Source organism: Solea senegalensis, linkage group LG5 (genome assembly GCF_019176455.1).
Source record: "Solea senegalensis isolate Sse05_10M linkage group LG5, IFAPA_SoseM_1, whole genome shotgun sequence".
Lineage (NCBI taxonomy): Eukaryota > Metazoa > Chordata > Actinopteri > Pleuronectiformes > Soleidae > Solea > Solea senegalensis.
The window spans coordinates 12,231,082-12,255,266 of record NC_058025.1 but is presented as its reverse complement, the minus strand read 5'-3'; the positions used below and the strand labels follow the sequence as shown (position 1 = coordinate 12,255,266).

General features: G+C 40.1%; 2 protein-coding genes across 2 annotated transcripts in view; one reads left to right on the top strand and one right to left on the bottom strand.

Annotated features, from left to right (window-relative positions):
• The window catches only part of ipo11 (importin 11), an 87,364-nt gene extending 80,380 nt beyond the window's left edge, over window positions 1-6,984 (bottom strand). The window contains exons 1-2 of the mRNA XM_044026533.1: window positions 6,874-6,984; window positions 2,445-2,594 (exon numbers count right to left, since the gene is read on the bottom strand). Coding sequence (XP_043882468.1) covers window positions 2,445-2,582 — 138 coding nt within the window. The 5' untranslated portion in view covers window positions 2,583-2,594; window positions 6,874-6,984. The remainder of the gene's footprint in view (window positions 1-2,444; window positions 2,595-6,873) is intronic.
• Window positions 6,985-8,603: 1,619 nt separating this feature from the next.
• hsd17b3 (hydroxysteroid (17-beta) dehydrogenase 3) lies at window positions 8,604-17,289 on the top strand. The gene is made up of 11 exons (XM_044026864.1): window positions 8,604-8,754; window positions 13,953-13,999; window positions 14,088-14,163; window positions 14,286-14,393; window positions 14,514-14,581; window positions 15,398-15,442; window positions 15,703-15,737; window positions 15,848-15,929; window positions 16,019-16,084; window positions 16,174-16,323; window positions 16,428-17,289. Exons 1-11 carry the CDS (start codon window positions 8,604-8,606, stop codon window positions 16,575-16,577), a joined length of 978 nt encoding a protein of 325 aa, XP_043882799.1. The 3' UTR covers window positions 16,578-17,289.
• The last annotated feature ends 6,896 nt before the right edge of the window (window positions 17,290-24,185 follow it).

Here is a 24,185-nt window from a genome sequence, read left to right as displayed (position 1 = left end):
GTGAGGAAAAAAAGTTACAGACAAAAGTTAAGGCAGCTGTTATGTCATCACTTGCCCCCAGAACAGATTTAATATGCCTTGGTATTGATATTACAAATGTCAGGTAATATACAAAATAAAGCGATAAAACTATTCTTTTTAAAGATATCCACTTGGTGATTTGATGGTGGCAGAGAGGGCCATCTAACACATTCCAAAATGTCCAATAGCAAAGGTCAAAACATTCGATTCACATCATTTTCCTACTCATCAAAACATTCAGTGACCCCACGTGCCGTCTGGATGGGGAGGGGGGCCTGTCATCCCAAGAGAGCTTTCACCTCAATCAGCAAAATGTTGCCACCATTACTCTGAAAAAAATCTGGCTGAGTGCTGCTACTGTGTTCTCAAAGTCATTCTCCTATTCACTGCAAGGACAGGAGCTCCATAAAGGGAAGCGTAATAATATCAGAAACTGGATTCTTGGCTCTCACATTTGCAGGTTTAGGGGGTGTGGTAACAAACTTGAGTTAAATAAAAAATAACTTAGTTGTATTTTTCTTTTTCCGAGTCCATGTTCCTGTGTACTTTTTTTCCTTTCAGCTTCTAATCAAGGGAATGAAATGCTATTAGTAGAGATAAATAGTGTAACTATTTGCTTGAGTGCAAATCAGTCCATTGCCACAAAATGATTATTGTATGCATCAGTGAAAGTGGAGATTTGTTGGCCTGGCTGAAATTTGATTTCCTTATATGCTGTCCCTCCTGTGCCATCTCTGTAGTGAGGCACGCAGTCATAATTCTCCTAAACTAAATGAAAAAGGGTACAGTGTGCACCTTGAGAGATAAGGATGTGCTCTGGACCATGACATCACAGGCAGCTACACAAGATAAAGCATGAAGACAATTCATACGCCAAACATAGCAAGAGCATTATCAGAAATGTCCGAGTTTGTACCAGACCTTTACAGAGCGAGATTAACATAGCACGATCCATCGCACCATTTTGTTTTTTTCTGTGATGTAAAAGGTCAACAGGCAACTGACGCACTAGTCAGCCTACCTATTGGGCGACAAAGAATGTAACTCCCTAGAAACAGGTGTATCTTCAACACCTGCAGACTCGTACAAAGCTTGACATCTTGTTGAGACACACAGCCACAATCCAAGCAAGAAAAAACGAGCTGCTGGAAGGAATCAATTGTTGTCTGTTGTGTTCAATGTCGTCGTCATACTGGTAGGACGTCACGCTATGCAGCCATCAGGCACAGCCAACATCCGCCTACCAAGTAAAAGTGCTGTTCTCAGTCAAAACGCAAGCCTGACCCAAGGCTTCACCATTCCAAACCATAATGTACTGTACCAAACTGAACGATACCATGATGGAAACACACTATAAAAGACAGGAGACAGAGCTGAAGGTAGCAGAGGTAAAATGCTGAGATTTTCATTGGGAGTGACCAGGATGGACAGGATTACAAATTAGCATATTTGAGGGACAGTTAAGGGTGAACAGCATGGAAATAAAGTAAGAGCTGCTGGGTAGGAAGAAAAGAGGAAGACCACAGAGAAGGTTCATGGATGTTGTGAAGGAGGGCATGAGGACAATTTGTGTAAGAGGACACAAGGGGCAGGGCAAGATGGAGGAAGATGATCCACTGTGGTGGCCCCAAAAGGGAGAAGCCGAAAGAGGAAGAAGATGCGCACCGAGTGTTGTTTTCAGTGACCTGCACTGAAGCACAGTCAGCCAACAACCACGTGAAGAGCATTGTTGTTACTCTCCAGCACCAAAACCATGTCAAAGACAACTAACAAAGGACAGCGTGCACATGTGTGCCATTTCAGAGAACAAGCATGTTCACATGAAAGTCAGATGCAAGACAATTGAAGTTAAGAATGTGAACCATGAAATCTGTTGATCAGTTTTGAATAAAAATTGAATTGGAACAATGTGGCTGGTGATGTAAACATAGCCTCAGTTGTCAACATTTGAGGACGATAAGATGCACATCACCAAGCTTATCAAACAGTTACTTGGATAGTTCCCTGTACCCCCAGGATGACTATAACCATGAACTGATCCATCACTGTGCCAAACCTTAATGCAGAACAACCTTTTTGTTTGGGAATAACTAGTGGATGTCGCCAAGATGTTTGCTGGTGGGTTTGAGACTGATCGGTTGCATAGAAAAATTGTCACAAAATGTATTGAAGAGAGAAAAAAAAAGGATCCTGGATCCACACTTAATCCTTTTTCAGATGTGTTCCCCACCACCAAGTCTAAAGAAAATGTGTTCCATAGTATTTACTTAATCCGGCTCATAGATGGATAGGAGGCAGCTAAAACATAATCTCCTTGGTGGAGGTAATTAATATCGACCAAGCTTTCTGCTACATGCACCACATTGATTAATAAACCTCAACATTGATAAGACTTATTCCACTTATTTGCAATCACCCCTCACCAGAAGGACCGAGTAGAAGCCCGGCTGGGTCTCCCACTGTCGGAGCTGCTCCTCCGCGGGCTTCAGCACAGCCGTGTCCTGACTGGTAGCTTGGGTTAAGGCCTGCAGCACCACTGAACTGGCACTGTCTATATCCATAGCTGGATATACCTGTAGGATAAAACAGACACAAGAATTTAATTTGCTTTTGTTATGAAAACTTTAAAAAACATAAATAGTTGCACCTGCGGGATAAAACATTTATTGAAAGCGAAGGGAGTCAAACACGATGTGCAAATGTCAGAATAACAAGTTGCTGTTATTTTGTTGTTTTTTTGCCTTGTCTGGTTTTATATTTTGCTACTTCCTTCTATTACAGATCAAGCAGTACAGATATCACTGCCAACCATCATTAGGGAGAAACAAATCCTTCCAAATAGAGAAAAGTACAAACACTGCAAGTACTTAACTTAGAAACTGCAAGTAACACACAAGTCCAGAGATGTTTTTTCAGTTTCAATACCTGAGTCAAGCTGTCAGTTGTGCCTTTAAAAAAGATTGTCAGATTAAACTACTGCCTAACAACACCTACTTTGGTCTCTTGAGGTTGTTAATTCCCTAACTACAAAACACCCAACTCTTTCAGTCAGCTCTGAGCATACTACCATACTGTAGGGCTGCAAAATATTGTTGATTAATCAATTATTTATCGATTAATACATTAATTAATTGTCAACTATTATGATAACCGATTATATCTGTTTGAGTGATTTCTTAATTAAAACAATCTGAGTTTTCAGCTGCTTAAATGTGAATAACAAAAATCATTCAACTTGATCAATTTTGGTTTGTGATTTAAGAATGTCATAATTTTTAGGAAAATTATCATTAGTTCCAGCCCTGCTGAGATGCAAAAGAAACAAATATTAACAGTTAATTTCAGGAACAAAAACACAACAAGGTAACATGTTGTCATGTTTATGGTGAAAGTAAGCCACCACTAGTAATAACAGACGTATAGAGCAAGGCTGCCACCTACAGCCCAGAAACAAATATTCAGCACATTGATCCAATGTGTGTAGTTGTAGCATGTGCACATTTACCAGTGTTACGAACACAATCACATTGTGGATACTGAATATTGTAATGAACAACCCATCCTTGAATCCATGAATTATTTATTCAGTAACAATGCTATTGTTAAAAAAAATGTTTTGTTATATTGGTTTGGTAGCATTAAGTAGCATCAATATAATGACATCAATGAAGGGGCTTTGCCTCTGGCGGACACATTTTGCGATGTCTCAGCCTCTACAAGGATAATTTTCCAAATAGAAAAATCACTATACTACGGTCTTAGGCATGCAGAATATGCTCACTGTTGGAGGACTTGCCAAATTTGCAGATGCACGTTCAATTCATCTTTTATCATTGCCAAACAAATTAACACATTACATGTAAATCCCATGTAACTGGTCAAGCCAGAGGATATAGTGAAGAAAAACACACCTAGGCCCATCTGTAACTAAAGTTAACCCAGAAAAGAAATAATAGAATCTAGAGGAGTCAATGCTTGCAGAGACATATATGATTAATGTATACTATTGGAAAAGTGTGTGCAAGAGTTCTAAACCAGAAATTTAGAAAAAGATTCATCCATATGTGTAAAATATGAGCTGTATTTAGAGTAGAGATACACCTATAAAATACAATAAAATTGATTAATATGCGATTTATATTAAAACACTCAGTACATTTACATTTCAATCAAGCTAAGGCTGTAGTGCGAGTAAGACAGGTAATCGGACAAGTTGCAGAGTTCGAGTATACACAAAATCAATTTATAGGCCACACACTGACTCCGCCTCTGTAGATGGAGCCGACTCTCGAGATATAGCAGTGAGATGGATCTCCATACAAGCATGCTAACTCTAACCCTGGTGGTTGCTGTGTTGTCCGAAGAAAGTATGATTTCTGGCATCAAGTGCATGGCACATTGCCTTGAGTATTCTCTAAGGCACAACTGTTTAGGCATGCAGAAGTGGTTCATTTAGCAAACATTTCTACCACACTACTGCACACACTGGTGCCCTTAGTAAGCCACAGTTAACAGACGGACAGAGGGCACCAGGCTGACAGGCTGACGATGCTTGAAGTAATAGAGATATGGTGGGAAAAAAAACTTCAAATGGATGATGGGTCTGCTGAATCTGTGCAATGTTATTTGGTTGAGTGCTGGTGGAACAAAGCTATATTTAAATCTGTTTTTTCCTTACAACTAAATCTTCATCCAGAGGGAACAAACTCAACAATTCACAGAGGGGCAAATCTTTGTTTAAAATTGAAATTGTTTGCTGCTTTAACCATCTTGAATCTGGGAGAACTGGGTCAAGCAGAGGGCATCGCTCACCAATCAGCCTACTGTTCCAGTTCTTGAGAGACAAGTCTACCAAATATAACACCAGACAAAAAAGATCAAACCGAATCAATGAAAGCATGATAAAGCAATTTGTCACTGGATAATTTAGAAAGCCTTTTAAACACAACTGTTATTTGGAGGATTGAACACATTCCACCATCTGATACTCAATGTATATGACTTGATGTGTGTGGACATGTCTTCTAAATTTGATAACTGTAAATATAAATATATCAGGTTGGCAAGACTCCTTATACTACTTCACACATATCAATAATCAGCCAGGCAGATGCTGGTCTCATTGTTTGGGAGCCAAATGACAAACTCAGAGTCAAATAGGCCCCCTGTTTTCTGTTATCGGTTCGCAATCGGATAGCGCCTGACCACTTATAAGTAGAGGTGTAAATACAACCGAGAGTGGATTGATCTGCCAAACCACTTTGGGAGGTGGCGGAGATGCATTGTGAACATACTGAACAGAAATGTAAATGCAATGAGTCTCTGATACATTTGCACAAAACTTTTCGACAAAACTCCTTTGTCGGTTTTCTGTCAAAGACGACTTCTTCTACTACTTGTCAAAGACAATTTCTTCCTCAAAGAGGAGTCCAAACAATGCAAGACATGCAGCTAAAATTGAGGGAGGGATGCCCAACATCCATATAGAGTGGAAATGTGGCAAGTTGTTATTGACACATTTTCTCTGTTCAATCTGCACCATCATCTTTCACTGCAGACAGTCTGACTTGTTCAAATAAATACCTAACACACCTAATAATTCTAAAAAAAAAGGAGCAGCCAAATGGAATGCTGCCATCATTTAGACTGAGGCTTTTTACAATGAAGTGAAAAAATGCCTGTTACCTGTTATACAGCATATATGCAATTTAAATGTAGAGAAATGCAAGCTATGACAAGAGATGTAGGTGTGGTCAATGTGATGCATCAGTCTACTGACCAAATACGTGAACCATTTAAAAGGTTACCTGCTCAAATAAAGGGGTCATACAGATAATTTAGAGTCGCTGAGTCCTTCCTGAATGAAGGAACACGTCAAAAAATATAACATGCTGGGATACGTTATAGCCAGCTCACGTTTTCAACATGTTATACAGAGTATCAAAACATGTTCCCTATATTCTCACAATGCCCATGCAATGATGGGAGCATTATTTGATAGGGGATATTGGCCTATCGAGATACAGTACGCTCCTTTACACTTTATTATCAAAATAATAATAATAGAGTATATAAAACATGCTCCCTGTATTCTTACCCCACATTTATCTCCGTTTGTAACCCACACATACAAGTACAGATGTCATAACACGATAAGTTATCAATGAAAATCCATACGGTAGCATTTTTCGATAGAGCTGCAAAACTCGACAGAATAACGGCCTCAATTGCTAACATTTGTAACATTTGCTGATGGTGGTTATACGCTGACATATAACTTAAACAGCAAGTGAACACTAAAGGCTGATGTGCTACTACGTAAAACGTAATCTATTAATACGATGCTACTCGGGGTAGATTTACTAAAAACTGCCTGACGTTAAACAAGTGCAGCTAGGTACGCTACTCTGCTGCTAACACTACCAGACAACGTTGCTGTGACGGTTTTCTCATCGCGGCTACAATCACATGTGCTGGTCCGCGCATCTATGAAGCATGGGAGTTTGTTATTAAATGGACGCAGAACCAAAACAAACTTTGTAGTGAGAGCTATAGCCGTGCAGCAGCTGTGTCGCATTAATATCACTTAAAGTCCGAAATGTTCACAAGTTGTCCACATGGTTTATAGTCACCATGTGTTATCTGAACACGACACCTGTCAAATTGCGAGTGGAAACGAGAGACACCGACTTCCCAAATCGTACATAACCTAAATTAGAGCAAAGCTAACTTTGAGCTAGCTAGCGAGCTAAACTTATTAAACGGGAAACCAAGGGCCGACAACGCATATTAAGTGGAATAATGCATATATTCTGATAACAGAGCAAAATATACATAAAAACGTGGACTCACCTCGTAGCGTGACGACGGTAGAGTAGAATGTTTACAACTGTGGCCGCTGAAGCTCTGCCTGTGTAGTGTAATAAGAGATGGAAACACACGCTTGTGGGAATGGCGCGAGCACGACTGGAGTCGCGTAATGATGACGTAGCCAGCTGCAGATTGTCTTTTTTGGTACCTTTAGACGTCACTCAGTATATTAAGAATTGTTTTATATTGCACTTCTATCGTGTATAAAGTACCTAAAAGTGACACGAGTAAAAGTATCAGTACAAAAAAATTACTTTGGTAGAAGTTGAAGTCACTTTTTATTTTTATTACTTAAGTCTTAAAGTATATGACATTTACTCTACTTAAGTATCAAAAGTAATTTTCTGGTATAAAATATACTTAAGTTTTAGAAGTAAAAGTATTAAAAAGTGAGGAAGTAGGATTGAGCTATGGCAGCTCAGTGGTAGGACAAGTTGTCTTTCAACTGGAAAGCTGTAGGTTCAATTCCTGGCTCTGCTAATGTGTCCTTGAGCAAGACACTTAACCCCATGTTGCAGTGTGTAAATGGGTGAATGTCAAATCTATAGTGTAAAGCAGCTCATCAAGACTAGAAAAGCGCTATATAAATACAGACCAATACTTTTTCTTCTGATTTTATTTAGCAGTCACGAATAACAAATATAGTTAGAGGAAATGTAGTGGAGTAAAAGTACACAATTTATTTAGGAAATGTAGTGGAGTAAAAGAAAAAGTTGCTAGAAATATAAATAAAGTAAAGTACAAATATGTGAATTTTGTACAGAAACATTGTATTTGTACGTTGTTACATAAAAACATTGCTTATATCAAAGTATTCTGATACCACATCATCAGACAGACATATTTTAAAAATGTGTATTTTCAGTTATTAAAACTAATAAATCATCATATACAATAGTAAACAATTTCTTCTTGTAGAGCACATTTCATTCTGATAACATATGCACATTTACATATGTTATGCTCTATGCACATGTGTGCAATACAAAGACCAGGCTAAAAGATTTGTCATTGCTCTGGGAGAAACAAGTTAAAAAAGAAGGTCACCTCCTTTGTCAGCCGACCCCAGCACATTCTAGCTCTCATTTTAGATCTTATTTTTTTAGACACACACTTCTATTATTTATTTTTTAGTGACTAATAACATGTATTATTTGACCAAAGTGCCAATTACTTCATTGCCTGTTAATCTGTTGAATATGACAGTTGTCATTGGTTGGGATTAATATGTGGGTTAATAAAGCAGGGCCGATAATAAAGAATGTATAGTAGGTACATACAGTATATAGGATAGTGTGTAATCATATTATGCCATAAATATGATGACTCATTCTTTCTAATTCAAAATATAAAAACTATTCCACAAGCCAAAGGTGTGTGCAATAAACCAAAAACAAATGTGTTGTTAGTCAGTAGAGTCATGTGGGTTCTGGTATTTGTTTTTGATCATCAGTTTCCAACACTTTGCTCTTGGCATGTATGAACATGGAAATTCAGAAGCTCAGCATTAAAATATTATGATTCAAAGCAAGTTTTTTTGTGTGTGTTTGTATCCAAGTCAGAGGTAGACTGAGAGTGTTGTTGTTGAAATGGGAGTGTCTTCTGGAAGGGTCATTCCCGCTTGCTGTCAGTCCTTATTTTTGAATGACTCTCTGGACCAAAAACACTTCTCTCAGAGCAGACACAAACACAGAGAAGTTAAGTCAGACATCATGGATTTAACTGAATCGGTTTTAATTTGTCTTGGTGCGGCAGTTGCCGTCTACTATGGAGTGAAACTGCTGCTTTTCAATAGGATACTTTTTCCAAAAGTGTGGTTTCCGCTGGCAAAGACATTCTTCACATCTACGGGAGAGTGGGCAGGTGAGCGCTGTGTGCGTGTGTGTGCGTGTGTGTGTGAGAGAGAGGGAAAGAGGGAGAGATGAAGAGAGACAGAGAGAGAACATTTTCCTGCTCTGACTGGACTATAAAGTTCTATCTACTATGAGAGAAGGAACAGAAGAGGTAATGGAAAGACAACGTGTTAGTCACACTCAGGCGGAAATCAATTTTTTGGGGTATTTGGCCACTCAATGCAATGGTCAGTGGGATCAGTTAATTTTATTTTTAAGTGCTATTTGTAGTTTGCATTGGATTGTTACATAGATAATACATAACCCAATGTGATGTCATGATGTGGTTTCATGACACCCTGATATTCTAATCCATGGTGTTTTGTCCTACAGGATGCACAATTCATTCACTCACTCACTCACTCACTCATTAAAATTGGTGTCACTGGTGACGGTTTAAACTGCCCTCCTATCACAGTTTGCAATGCAAGATAATAAGTTTATGCAAAGAAAGCAAACTTCCAGTAAACTTGAAAATCACCTCATCGCTTTTTAACCAAAATAAAAAGTGAGGACACTCTGACTCACCACCAGACCATCTCCATGTGTAATTACACACAGACATTCCTCTGCAAGTCCCATAGAAGTCTCATCAACTTGCAAGATTTCCTTTGGCGTCTTCCAAAGGGGTTTGCTCAGTCTCCCACAGTGCTAAAAGAAGCCTCATGCAAAAGAAAAAAGGAAAAAAAAATCTCTCCTTTCTTCCCCAAAGCCCACTTTGATTCTATTCCAGCACAAGAAAAACAGCCATCAGAACAGTGTGTTCCAGGCTGTATAAACCACGTCCCTTTGCATTCATTTCTCTCCTGACAACGTCAAAACATGTTTGCATGTTTGTCTCCTTTCTTCACCTCAAGGAGCTTAAGATGCATTGTGTGGGTTAATGGGTCATCAAAGGAATAGTGTATAGAAGCGGTGCACAGGACTTGTGCAAGGAATATTAAATAAAGTAGTTCATTCTCTTAATCATGATGATTTCAGATAAAATACCATATGGATTTTAATGATGTGTCATTGATACCTTATCGCTGGAACTGCCATGGGCTTGTAATTAGGACACACAATAGGCATTGATAGCGCCATTTTGGGGGTTATGCAACACTGACTGACCAATAGGATTTTGATGATTGCATCCACTTTGTCGTTGAAGTTTGTTGAACTAATTTGCATAAATGGATATGGATGAGTCATGTCCCAGACTGTTGGATATGGTCAGACAGATTATTATTTTTCTATTGTTCATTTAACTCACACTGAGACTGAAACAGCCCATCCATACCTCTTCTACCGCTTTATCCTCCACATGAGGGTCGCAGGGGGGCGCTGTGCCAATCTCAGCTGACATAGGGCGATAGCCGGGTACACCCTGGACAGATCGCCAGTCCATCACAGGGAAACACATAAAGACAAACAATAATCCACTCTCACACTCACCCCTACAGTCAATTTAGAGTGTCCAATTTCTAAAACATCCCAATCTTTTGTAATTCAATATCACATGAGTTCCTGTAATAATTTTATTTTTTACAAGCGCAATGACAATGAGAGGTTTTCCAACCCAGTGTTTTTGGCAAAACCAAGACCAGCATTGTATGGGATTAGCTGTGATTATTTTCATGCATCATGACATTATTATAGCAAATGGAAGCAGCTGAAGACCTTTGTCTTCAGTGCTTGGTGAATCTCTACATATTGAACCTTGAATAATTGAACCTCTAGAAAAATGAGTGTCAAACTCAAATGTCCTGGGTGCCATTGAGCATCTCGCCTCGCCTCTAGGTCGGCCTAAAGGAAAAAGTGGGTGAAAAAACAGCTGTTCAGTATCAGGTGGGCAATATGACCTCACCATAATTACACAATATTCCATCTTGATATCATAATTAAGATATTCATGATGATTTTTCATAGAATTGCAAAGTAAAAATGTTTGGTTTGTTCTGATAAGGAATGGTGTACACTTCACAATAAAAACATTATTTAGGACTTAAAAAAAATCTAAAAATAAGTAAATAACAAGGGTAATAAAACACTAAACAAGCTCATATCATTTAATGTTGAATGTAATACATTTAATAATGTGATAATATCTTATTATAAATCTTCTATCACCTCACTGGCAGCAGTGTCTCAGTCACACATGCTGTGTTTAAAGGAAGAGGAAATCACAGGCATTTGGCCTACAGGCCGCCAGTTCTGACACCTCTGCTCTAACATGTAATCATAACGGGCGAACAGGGGTCACAGGGGTTCAGAGCTGTGTTTGCTGTCATCTTTGAACTATTTCATGTTAGCATATGATCCAACAAGATGTCAGAGATGCCTCTTTGATTTCCACTCTACACTTGAAACTCTGTATTAGCACAATATAAGCTGAAACACTGTCTCAAGTGTGGATCATAATTTATCTCATCAGACATTTTGGCAGGTCACAGTATAGGAAATGCACAAATGCAAATTATCTCACTTTCCTGACTTACATGAACTGAACCAGGCCATTGTTATTGTTGTCAGTAAATCATCTTGTGGCTCTTCCTGATAAAAGATATCAAAATCTCAGTGCTGTAAAAAAGGTAAATGGGTGACACAGTAACTCAAATAGCCAGAATTAGGCCCTGCATGTAATGTAAAGGTAATGTTAAATTAAGTCTCCGATTTCATCATTTCATCCCAGCTGGATTTGCCTCCACAGGAAAGCATCCTGGTTAATGCCTAAACAGACAATCTCATTAATGTGATGGAGCAGCAGTTATTTTTGATTAGCTAACTTCCTCCCTCTGAACTTTCAGGTGAGTCCTGAACAGAGGAGCACATTATTCCTTCTATTAGTCACTATAGCCAGAGTTTCTGATAATCAGTGTATGTTGTAACATGGACCAACAAGTAAATTAAATGATTTTAGAATCACTTTCCCCCTCACTATAGCAGTCCAGTCTACGGCAGTACGTAAGTAAGTAAGTATCAGCACAAGCCTTATTTTTAGGCAAGACCCAGAAATTCTTGAGCTCCTTCATTTATAAGAGTGATTGAGGACAAGCTGCTTGGACCTGGAGGTTCACTGAGCAACTTCTCCACACACTACAAAACTGCCCCAGTTGTTTCAGAAGGTCACAGTTTAATGACGCCATGTAGAACAACCTCATTATCAATAATGATGCATCGCTGTGGTCATCACTGATGCTGTGTCTCGTGCTAAAAATAGTGACAACAGAGTAGGGAGACGGGTGGGGGACATGAAAAATGCAGGCAACAGTCAAGTCTAAAAATATTAACCTACATTTACTGCAGTTATAACACAGGAGATTTCAGGTGCAATAGTTTGCTGGTGCCAAACATGAGAGAAAAACCTTTTAGGAATACTTTTCATTAAATCTTCACTTCTCAAGTGCTTATCTGCGTATTTTGAAGGAATGCTGGATCAAACCAGATTTCTTCAGGCTAAATATGCACCTATGTGATGTGTAAAGGCCTGTACATACTCATTCATATGCATTCATTTGTGGCCAATCACACAATAGTTGTTGAACACCACGCAAGCAACAAGTTCTGCCCAGATGATGGGTCAAGAACAAGCTGCAAGAACTCCCAAACAAGTGCTGCAAGACAATAATGATGTCATCCTTTTCTTACAGCCCTGGGAGAGAGAACACACTTCTCTGTTCTTGCCGAGCCTGTACAGACCTTTAGTCTCAGTGGAGAGATAATTTAACACCTACTTTACTTACAAATTACCCTAAAACTGTATTGTGCAATGGTTTCACATAAATAAAAAAGCAATTGTCAAATGAGTTCACACAGTGTTCATTAATTATGATCAGCCCCACTCCACACGACTCCACACGACTCTCTCTGTGTTTCTTAGCAGTGTTTGGATCTTGCATCGCATGGCGAACACTGCGCTGCACACAAGTGTTTTTCTTTTACGTCTTTATAACTGAAAACTCAAAAGACGTCAATTTTACTACTAAAAAAACAGTTATTCAGCATTTGAAGCTTCTTCTGTTTAGAAATCCAGTGTGACATTTCAATTGGCAAACGATTAAGTTCTCTCACCAGTCTGTTCTTCCAAGCCCATAGGTGCGTCCATAACTTACATATAAAAACAACCTTCTCTTAGTGCATTGTTATATTTGTTATATTTGACTGTTCTCGAAAACCTGCAGCAGTGCAGCATATAGGACAAGATTTGATCTGATGAGATCATACACTAATGGATACTTATTGTATTTCAGAATAAGGGTTTCTATTAATGTCGCATCATATTTTGCAGAGAAGACAAATTGTCACATAATCCATGTTAAGTATTTATGCTCTGATACAAAGGCTGAGACAGATCATCAACAAAAAAAACAAACATAAAACTGTTTTATTGGTCTGGTTGATTGTAGTAACTTTGGTTTGCTGCTGCTGCTGCTGATAGGAAATTAAAAATGAACTGAGAGAGGTTCCAGATCAAAAAGGTCAATTGAATTTTGAGTTTTGAAGACTTGTGAAACATTACATTGCCAAAGTGAGGAGAAAGTAATGTGCCAGAGCTAATTACAGTCTCCCAGAGGAACATCACGTTTCAGCTTTCGAGAAGGTTCAAAGAAAGATTTTGAAATTGATTCTCAATATGTGAGAAGTTTGGTAACAAGTTTTAAAGCCACAGTGTGTGTGTGTGTGTGTGTCAGGAGTCTCTTTATCTAACTGATTAGCCATAGTGTAAAAATAAAGTGTTAAATTGCTGCTTGAAGCAGCATCAGTCTCATTTGAAGTCATCTAGGTTTTTACATAACATTAAATATCCAACATGGAACAGGCCTGGGGTAAATACTGATGCTAATCACTTTATGTCTAATAATACTGAAAGAAAAGAAGCCCACGATCTTGGTAACCCAGGTTGGGAGTGAATGGGGAGAGTAGCGAGCTCTCAGAAACAAGCAGGTCCAGTTTGTTCTCTTTATCAGATGTTGGAGAACATGCTGTATTGGTACAGCCTGTTAGAACAGCATGGGTTGGGTGTCATGTAAATACTAACACACATCTCTCTTCCTCTGTGTGGCAGCAGAGGAAGGGAGATAAGGCCGTGCAATGCTGGTTCACAGTGTCTCTAGTGGTTAGAATGTAAACTGCAGGAGAAGTAAGTGACGGACAGCTTTTCTACAGCTCATGGCTGCATCCTTGTTTCAGTGGTGACCGGTGCTTCAGAGGGCATAGGGAGAGCATATGCATTTGCGGTAAGTGACTGATTTATGAACATTTATTGATACCTGTTGCACAATATGTTGTTTTAACACATATCATTATGTCCCCCGTCCTGTCCAGCTGGCTGAGCAAGGGATGAGTGTGGTCATCATGAGTAGAACCAAAGTGAGACTGGACCAAGTTGCCAAGGAAATAGGTAAAGCAATGCCTTCTGTGTTCAGCCGTTTTACTTTGATCTACAGTACATACAGTGTGTGCCGTATGTCATCCGTGAGAGTTCATAATATATTACTGACCTGGTGTTTTCACGCTTCATAGGTGATAAAACGGGGCAGAAGGTGAAAGTGATAGTGGCAGACTTCACAAAGGAAAATGTCTTCAGTGAAATCGAGGATCAGCTCAGGGACCTCGACATTGGGGTTTTAGGTTGGACATTGTTTTTATTCCTCCATGTTCAAAAATACTAGCAATATGCCACACAAACCAAATGAATGAAAAAAAACACAGTTATCACATATTGGATTATTGCCTTGCGTCTTTCCACAGTCAATAACGTGGGCATGCTGCCCAGCTACGTTCCCAGCAGGTTCCTCGAGTGTGCAGAGCTGGAGAAGGTCAGTACTGCCTCAACTACTTTACTTTATGGAGCCCTTTTGGGGTTTTCATGAAAATGAAATCTATGCGGCCCTGTGATGGACTGGCGTCCTTTCGCCTTACTGTATGTCAGCTGGGATTGACACCAGCGCCGCCTGCAGCCCTCATGTGGAGGAAAAAGCCATAGAAGATGGATGGATGAACAACAAATAACCTTACAGTCAGTCTTACTTGTGCTATAATGCACCTAGTGCGGTAGAAAATACACCGTCAAATACAAACAAAGACAATTTCTCTAAACTAACTCCAGCATTGTTTGCAGCCATGTTCAGGTGTAAGCAGCTGTTTTCCGTCTTGTTGCATGCGCACACACACACATTGTATGAGGCTGAATGTACACTGGATGTGTACAGTGGCACAGTGTGAAGTGTGAAGAAAAAACACCTTTTACTGGTCTTCAAGAGCACAAGGCAACAAAACAATACAACATCACAAATCAGGTCAGACAGCTACTAGTAACTGATAAGGACACTTACTGGTCAGCAGACAAGACAAACTGGCAAAAGACACAGGAAACATGCAGGCTAAATACACAGGTGGAGGGATAACGATGAACAGGTGAAACATATCAGGTAATCACAGAGGAGGGAAACTTTACAGGAAGTAGGCTCTGAAATGACAGGCAATGGTAATTATTTCAAAATAAAACAGGAAACAGAACACAAGACTACTCAGGATGTCACACGTTGATGCATGATAAACAAGTTTTCACATCATATGTCCTCACCAAATTATTTGTCTCACAGAAAACCAAACCAAATTTCTCAATCTTTCAGACAATTACAAAGGTGATAAACTGCAATGTGAAGACTTTGGCCAAGGTAAGAAAACAATGAACTCTTTTTATATTTTAGCAATTGGCTCTTGTGCAATATAAAATGAAATTTGAAAAAATGAATTTGAAAGGCGTGTATGAACAAATAACCCTGCACCATCTGCACCCACTCAGCCCTCAGAGCTCCATCAGGCCGAACACGTATATTCATCATACGTGTCAGGGCTGAAAGATGGTTAATGAAACATGAACTGCTCTGTATTCCTCGCAGACAACCCTCTGAACATATTTTCTTTTTTCCTCCAGATGTGCAAAATAATCCTTCCGGGCATGGAGAACAGGTTTCCTACCCATGTTTTCTTCATTAGATGTAATGTATAATACAATAAAAACAAAACATATTGATTAACGACGTGTTTCAACTGTTTCAACTCATTTCTGCCCTCAACAGGGGGAGAGGGGTGATTGTGAATGTTTCGTCTGGAGTTGCCTGTATTCCATTTCCCCTGTACACTCTATATTCTGCCTCCAAGGTGAGTGTGGTATCACTGGTAGAGCTCTAATCCTCATAAATTATGTTGTATGATCACTCATCCTTTTTTGAAAATGTATGTTCCTGTAGGTGTTTGTGGAAAGATTTTCTCAAGGTCTTCATGCCGAATACATAGATAAAGGGATTATTATACAGGTGATATGAGCATCCACCTTTGAATCAACAAAAGAGAGAGCGACTTATTTATTTTTAAAGTGATTTTTTTCCCCCTCTCGTTTCCCCAGACAGTCGCCCCATTTGGCGTCTCCACTCGCATGGCCGCTTACCAACAAACCAATGTCGTGACTTTGTCACCAGAAGACTTTGTGAAGAGCTCCCTGCAGTACCTCAGAGCTGGAGACAAGACACACGGCAGCGTCTGTCACGCAATCATGGTAACACTCAACAACTTCTCATAATGTCCCATAATGCTTAGTGTCATCGGAGACTGACTAACGTGTGTGTGTGTGTGTGTGTGTGTGCGTGTGCACATCAACAGGGATGGTTACTGCAGTCTATTCCTCTCAAGATCCTCCATGCAGAGTCTATGTTACACAACCTACGAGACTACGTCAAGAAGAAAACCGCACTTGCAGCGTCCATCGCTGCGAGTCCACGTGCAACTTTTGAAAATGGTAGAATGAAATAAACAGGAAAAATCTGCAATTTGGCAACTAAATGATCAATAAATAGAATATATATGTTGTAACTTGTTAGAGTAGTTTTGTTATTATCATTAGCTATGGTAGGAGCGTTGTATACCGACTAATCTTAACCCAAAAATAGTTTATTGAATACCAGGAAGAGACCATGGTCCGTGCATGTAGTCAATTCAGTGCTAGCAATATCTAGTTTGTCAGTAAATCAGTTAAGGAGTTGCTTTGGTTCGATGTCAGGCCTCCCAGGTGCCTGGAGCCCCTAAAGACACTCTCAACACTCTCTGGTGTAAACGACTGTTTGGTGACAGGGTGATCAGATATTAACCCTCGACAATAGAAAGTAGGTGCACATTAAAAGTCAAACCAAATACTGACCTGGTCAGTGTCTTTAGATTCCACTAACGCTATAATCTGGGTTTACGTGAAGCTCACTCAATTTTATCGATTATTCTTTGACACGTTTTTTTTTTTATTTACTACTTTATTTGCTTGTTAAAATATTATTTCCTGACAAGTATTGTCTAAATTTCAGGACACATTATGAGTAATGCACCCCAGGATCTTGATATTGATGTTTGCTGATGTATTTTTTTTATTCTTAATGTACAGGGAGTTTAAAACCTGTTTAATGAAACATAATTTATTCTTATTATGGAGTAACATAATTGCACATTTCCCTCAATTTGATTCTGATTATTTCCTTGTTTTGCCAGTTTTACACGTGTGTGTGGGTGAACTATTATATATCGTTTCTCGCCTATATTTGTGTGTGTTTCTGTGTCTTTCAGTGTAAATGTAAAATGAATACCATAGGAAATATGAGTTCCACTGTAACTGCAAGCTGCTGATGAATTAATGGTGCACGTGTTATCCATTTTCCAGTATAAGACAAAATCACCAAACACATCCAAATCACATTCTGATGTACTACATGTGTAGATAAGCATGTACATCTAATACATGAGATCATGATTTTACACTGCATTTACAATAGCATTAATATTAATGCAGGTGTTTAAATGAAAATACTGTTCTTGGATAAATGGGATTAATCACAATGTGCATGTGCCCAGCTCCCTGTAGTCATGAATCTTGCAGAAGAGAATGAGTATTAATGAGTCTGGAGCCTGATCCTCGGTTGTAAGGCACGCTCACACAGAAACACACCTGCTGATGCCATTAACAGCCACTCTTGCCCCTGTGAGATGGAGGAAACATTTGATCAGATGAGTACACCACCAGGCGTCTTCGCTATGGTGTCAGTCACAGTTTGTAATCTCCACAAAACCAGTCGGAGGTGGAAGCCTCTACCTGGTCCCTGAGGAACTGGAATACACAGAAGAGCTGGATTTGATATCCTGCCCCTCACAGGATGATGTACACTCTTTTTTATGCTTACAAACGTTCCCCTGTCTGCGCACGCACACATGCAGACGCAAACACACACGGCTGTTTGAGTTAGTGTGTGCTACCGTGATGTTTGACCTAAAAGAGCCACTAATCACAGGACGACCAGGCTGTTTTGACACCCGTGATGAATGATCCTCCCCATGAGAGATAGTTCAGGCAGAGGGAAACACAGCTTGAGAAAGAGAGAGAGGAGGTCGGAGTGACCCTGAGCTTAGATGATTCATGCCTGGACTGAGACTGGTCACATATGAACCGACGTCTTACTTTATCTGATGATTACTGACAGCTATACACAACTTTAAAGCAACCCACTATCTACTGTAAACCCTCACTCACTCACTGTCTACTGCTTTATCTTCCTCCTGAGGGTCGCAGGGTTGCTGGCACCAATCCCAGGTGACACCTTGGACAGGTCGCCAGTTCATCACGGGGGAAACACACAAAACATTCACGCTCACATTCACACACGGGGGAGAACATGCAAACTCCACTCAGAAATGTCCTTGGTCCAACAGGGATTTGAGCCGGTGACCTTCTTGCTCTGAGACAACAGTATTAGCCACTACACCGCCGTGTGACCCATGATTGTGCAGTACCTGCAGCTCTGGCTTCAACTGACTCAGCATCATGGCACAGTGTCTCTTCTCTCTATTGATTTTAAAGGAATACTTCACCGGTTTGCATTTAGCTGTGTATTACTAGAACATTACTGAAAAATTGTGCATCCCAACCTCGGAATCCACTGAGAAACACTTGATCTTCTTGTAGAAAATTAGAAAAAGTACATATATAAAAGCCGGACAGACTATAATTTCTTCTTAAGCAGGGTAGAAAACTTCTCTTAGTGCTAATATTGATTGAAGATTAAATCTCTCAATGGACTGTTGTATATTGACTGTGTGTTTTTATTAAAATAATTCTTTTTGCACCATTTTAAACATGTACAGTATATGTGCTTGGAAACATTAAGCTCATTGAGGAGTGTACGGCTGTACAGCATGTATTCATATTGACTGAGAATGAGATTATGGGGTCAGGTGGCAAAGACTCTTGTTTTATATGCGACTCATTTACCCTAATTATATCGTAAATGAACGGCCCGAGACTAAACTATTCCTTAATCACTGAAGTGCTTGAGCAAATCAATGATTCCAGAGTCCATTAAAATGCGGTGTATAGACTGTAATAGTGTCAGGTCTGTTTTTATAGACTTTAATGACCCACAGCTGGCATGGTTTCTGTTATTTACAGCTATAATTAAAAAAGAAAATCCATTTCACCTTAATCACGCAGACATTTCATCTCTGCTTGGTCAGAGTGTTTTCGGATAATCTCTTTTCAACACATCATTTATATTCTTCGACCGCTGAAGAGGCAACAGTCATCAAAACAAGATTTATGAGGATATATTACAATGTACTGAGAGAAATACACTTCTATTATATGTGGTCTTCTCTTCTTCTGTAGTTTACCTGCTTCAAGGTTTGGTGCGTTCCGCATTATCTTCTTTATACTTTGGTTGTAACAAGTGACTATTAGAATTATTGTTGCCTGGTCTGGTCATTTTCCTCTGACCTGTGGCATCAACAAGGTATTTTTCACCCAGAGAACTGCTGCTCTCTCTGAACACCAGAGATGATAGTGTGTGGAAATCAGTCTTGTACAAAGTATCTAAAAGTGACACTTGAGTAAAAGTAAAAGTATCTTACCAGAAAATGACTTTGGTAGAAGTTGAAGTCAGTTTTTATTTACATTTACTTGTCGCCCATGTGTGTGAATGGGTGAATGGCGTAAAGCAGCTCATCAAGACCAGAAAAGCTCTATATAATTACAGACTGTTAAACCAACATGTAAACCTGAAAAACTGTTCTCCTTTTTCTTTCTGAAATAATTGAATGATGCAAACCTGGATGTTATTTACTAAAAAAAAAGTTTTTTGGTTTTCTTTAGCTTGAGGAGATGAAGTGAAGTAAAAGTAAAAAAAAAATACAAATAGCAAAGTAAAGTACAAATGTGTGAATTTTGCACATTTGTGCAGTTTCTGAAAATACTCTGTTCTACAGTACTAGTAGCAGCATCCACTGTAGTCACTAGAGGGCACAACAGTTTCATGGTGCTTTTCTGTGTGCCTTTCTCTGTGCATCTGCTGCAGAAGATACACACACACAGACACAGGGAGGTTGATGAGGTGATGAAAGCCCAAAGTCTATCAAAAGAGCCAGGACTGTGACTAATTATGTCAGGCAACATTGTGGAACTACAGCAAAGAGATACCGCTGCACACAACTGCTTCAATAAAATGATGAATGTCGCACAACATTCACAATTCTTATCACAAATCATCAAAAATGCATTTGTATCTAAATGTTTTTCAGCACACACACACACACACACACACACACGCACACACGACTGGAGTGATTTAATGTAACGTGACTACTTTGCAACATTTGGGATTTCCAGGAGCTGTGTTGTCTGTGTGTGTGTGTGTGTGTGTGTGTGTGTGTGTGTGTTTGTTCCTTCACCCGCTGCAAAAATGAAAAGTTGTTTACCGGTAATTGCTCAAGAGCTGGGACTTTCCTCACCCGAGGTGCTCTGCAATTTAGCAGTGAAAACACTTCACAGACCACTTTTAACTTGCCACTTTCAAAGTCTCTCGAACATCAAATGAGGCTCTCGTATGGATATGTCAGCACTGCACTCTGATAATAGCAGGTTGTGTGGGAGAGCCGAGGCGGCGCTCTTCACTTCACACAGCACCAGAGTGGGAGAGCTTTCCTTCTGCATGTGCACAGTAATGGCTTTACCATCGGTGGGATCATATTTTAGCCCAAATATGAGGTGAAAGTGGCCTCAACACCTCAAACAGATGAGAGACTCATTAAGGAGGAGGTCAGCGGAAAGTCATTGTTTTAATTTCAGTGGCTGTCTGCTCCTCATGTGGGTGGTCGGGACTCAGAGGATGATCTCTCTGTGCAGTGTGTGTGTGTGTGTAGAGTGAGGGGAGGGAGAGGTGCTGTCTTTGAGGATGCTCCCTGTATGATTCCCCTCTCCTCCCTGGACACTGCTTGCTTGTTGTTTCAGTAAACAGAAGGGTCCAGCGATGGTCCAAGACAAGCATGCAGCCACTGCAGCCCACCCAGGAGCCAAGGTCAGGACCACTAACCTGCAGACACACAACTCTACTCAACTCAACACACCACACACACAAATCCTTTTCAAGGTAGAACCTGGACATTTAGATTAAAACCGAAACTCATTCACGGTCATGCTTGGAAAAAATAATAATAATGATGATAAAAAAAAAAAACACCACACCATCCAGTCAAACATGTAAGTAAGTGTAAGTTAAGATAGCCCAACTCTGGATAATTATTGGAAAGATATTAAAACCTCAATAGTGTGCATTCCTTGACTCCATGTTTCCTTCAGTGGCTTTCTCCCTGCGTGTTTTCCATCCCCTGAATGTGCCGCGCTTGCCAGCGTGACACCCCAGCATAAATATTTGAATATTTACACTAGATGATGATTATACTACTTGAAATATTTCTGTGACATAATTACCACCTTGTCTCTCCGGCAATGTTGCTGAGCACACAGATATACCTTCTTACCGAGGAGTTGTACGGGTAATTATTTCTCACAGGACGACTAATACCTACCACTTCTCTCCTGTCCAGGATGGAGGTCTTTGAAACCCAAGAAGTTAATTCCAACCCCTTCATCCCCCCAAAAAGAGAGTGTGCTTGTCAGGGCCAGGCTGCACTGTCAGCATGGGAAAGCAAACAAGATTACAGAAGAGGAACAGAGGATAAAGGAGAGTAAATGGTCAGGAAGGAGAAAATGGAAGAGTTTAAGAGAGGGAGAGACAGTGTGAGAAGGGGAAAAGAAAAGGCCAGTGACTTCTCTGACAGCCCAGTGCTCACATATGGCCAGGCTTTGCTTGTATAGCCTCACTTCAAGGCGATGGGCCCTGCAAACATAAACAGTGGAGAGGCTGCAGCTGGAGCGGGGAGGCAGCCGCTTGCTTACTCGAGAATTCTGTACACTAAACAATGGATCAAGTGACGCACAGGCCCTTGGCAGCGCAACAGAGACGCAGGCGGGTCAGAGAGATGTCTTTCCTCCTTACGTTTATATCTCTCCTCTCTCAATATTTACCCCATGGGAAAACACACAATTTTCCATTCCTTTTGTCCTGTAGGGAGCAAAAGAGGAGACCCCAACCTCCCAACCCCCCAGCCCCGCCGTCTCTGTCCCTCCCACCTTCAGGACAGGACAGGGTCTGAGAGGACAAGTGTCTTTTTGTGCAAACTTTGGGAGTGAGACGACTCTGTCTGGGATTGAATCACTTAGTCATTGCTGGAGCGCCATACAGGTGTTTGGGGATGAATACATTTACGTTTAGCGTGGCACAGCGCTCTCCTTCAGTGCCGCTCATTGATATTCACATGCACGGGCCTGTGTCTGGCCATGTTGAGGAGAAGCAAAGAAAATGAGGATTAATCTCTCTTACTGAGAGTGTTACTGCCCTAAGAAACTTTCTGTGTGTGTGTGTGTGCATCTGTGGTATATGGCTTTTATGATGGGGCACAATGGGGAACGGAAGGGCCCAAGAGCCAGTGAAATAACCCAAATTACAGCTTCCAGTTGCCTGGGTAACTGGGTAGGAATGAGGGGCAAATGGTGCGTAATTTCCTAATGAAGGGGGGTTCTCTCTTCTTTTTTTTTTACATTTAGAGACCTCCTTAGACTGTTACCATAACAACCCGAAGGACACTGTACCCCGCACTATATAGCTGTTTGTTTGCTGACTCATCTAAAAGTTTATTTTATGGGCCATACATGTTCCAACACCTATGATGGTTATGCAATGACAGTCAACATGACAATATTTATACACAATGTTTCTTGAATAACCAAGAAAACCTTTGTGAGATTTAAAGTGAATAAAAGATACCAGAACACAAGAACTATTTATTCAAATATTTAGTCCTTATTGAAATAGGTAAAAACTAGGCTGATGTCACAGTCCGTTTTATTCAAACAATTCAGATAGATATTGTCCTTCTTGAACAATACTTTTTAATGCAATGTAGTAAAATGGAGAAGTAGTACTGGCCCACTTCAAGCACTGTTTAGAGACAGACCAAACAACAATGACAATGTTACATTTACACAAACAAACACTAAAATATTCATCTTAAAGACGAATAAAAATAGTGGAAGAGCTCCTTCAGTTACAATAGGGTCCCCCGCACCTTGTGCACTCAGACCCTATTAAGAAAACGTGAGTCCTTGAGCCTTAAAGGACCCATGTGTAGGATTTAGTGACATCTAGGGGTGAAGTTGCATATTGCAACAACTTGAACCTTTGTCTTTCTCGTCCTAACCTTTTGCAAACACTCAATGGAAAAGGAACTGCTCCTATGTAATGTAAACTGCCCATTCTATGGTAATGAAAATACAACATCAGTTTTAATTTTCAGGTGATAATAAATGACTAAATACTACATTTAATGTAGAATCCTCTAAATTACACAATTATTTTTTTCTTTTTTTTGTGACTGGCTTCTTGTAGACAAATTTGAAAATAAACTCTGAAACCGAGGTTTTTCCCCGACTTCAACCTTTAATACATTTGTACCAGAGCCAGTTCTTAATCAGCACCGGTGTGTGTAGACCTTCACAACACGACGCTGAGTGAATGACTAGAAAGCTGAGCCCGGAGGCCCAGGTCGGCGCGGGTCAACGCTCATTCGAAGCTTTTCAATAATCAAATCAAACTAGGTGTCGCAGCCTGATTTCTGCAAATAAACCTGCACGGCCCGAGCTGTTCCTCTGTCGCTGTGTCTCTGTCTAGTGTATAACAGAGTCACATATTAAAGTGTCACGACACATAAACAGACTTTTCAACCCTCACTTTGACACATGGAGACGAGACTGAGGAAGTGGAAAAATAGACCCCGTCGCTCCTCTTGGGCCGGGTAATTGAACAGCATAAGCATGCAATAAAACAGAAATACAATAATCAGACTCATTTAAGACGTGCCACTCATCACTCACTGTGAATGTATGACCCACTTTAGTTAGCACTGAGGATAAGAGACCTTTGTGCGCCACTGAGCCGTGTTCGCTGGCCTCCATTAGCCGCCTCCAACCCTTGTCAGTCAGGCCGTAGGTGAGCC

What these genes read in the sequence shown, in the direction of transcription:
- hsd17b3 (XM_044026864.1), top strand. Translation starts at nt 8,604, where the DNA reads ATGGATTTAACTGAATCGGTTTTAATTTGTCTTGGTGCGGCAGTTGCC. An exon ending in GGAGAGCATATGCATTTGCG is followed by an intron (nt 14,000 to 14,087) that starts GTAAGTGACTGA and finishes CGTCCTGTCCAG; the next exon opens with CTGGCTGAGCAAGGGATGAG. An exon ending in ATGTGAAGACTTTGGCCAAG is followed by an intron (nt 15,443 to 15,702) that starts GTAAGAAAACAA and finishes TTTTTCCTCCAG; the next exon opens with ATGTGCAAAATAATCCTTCC.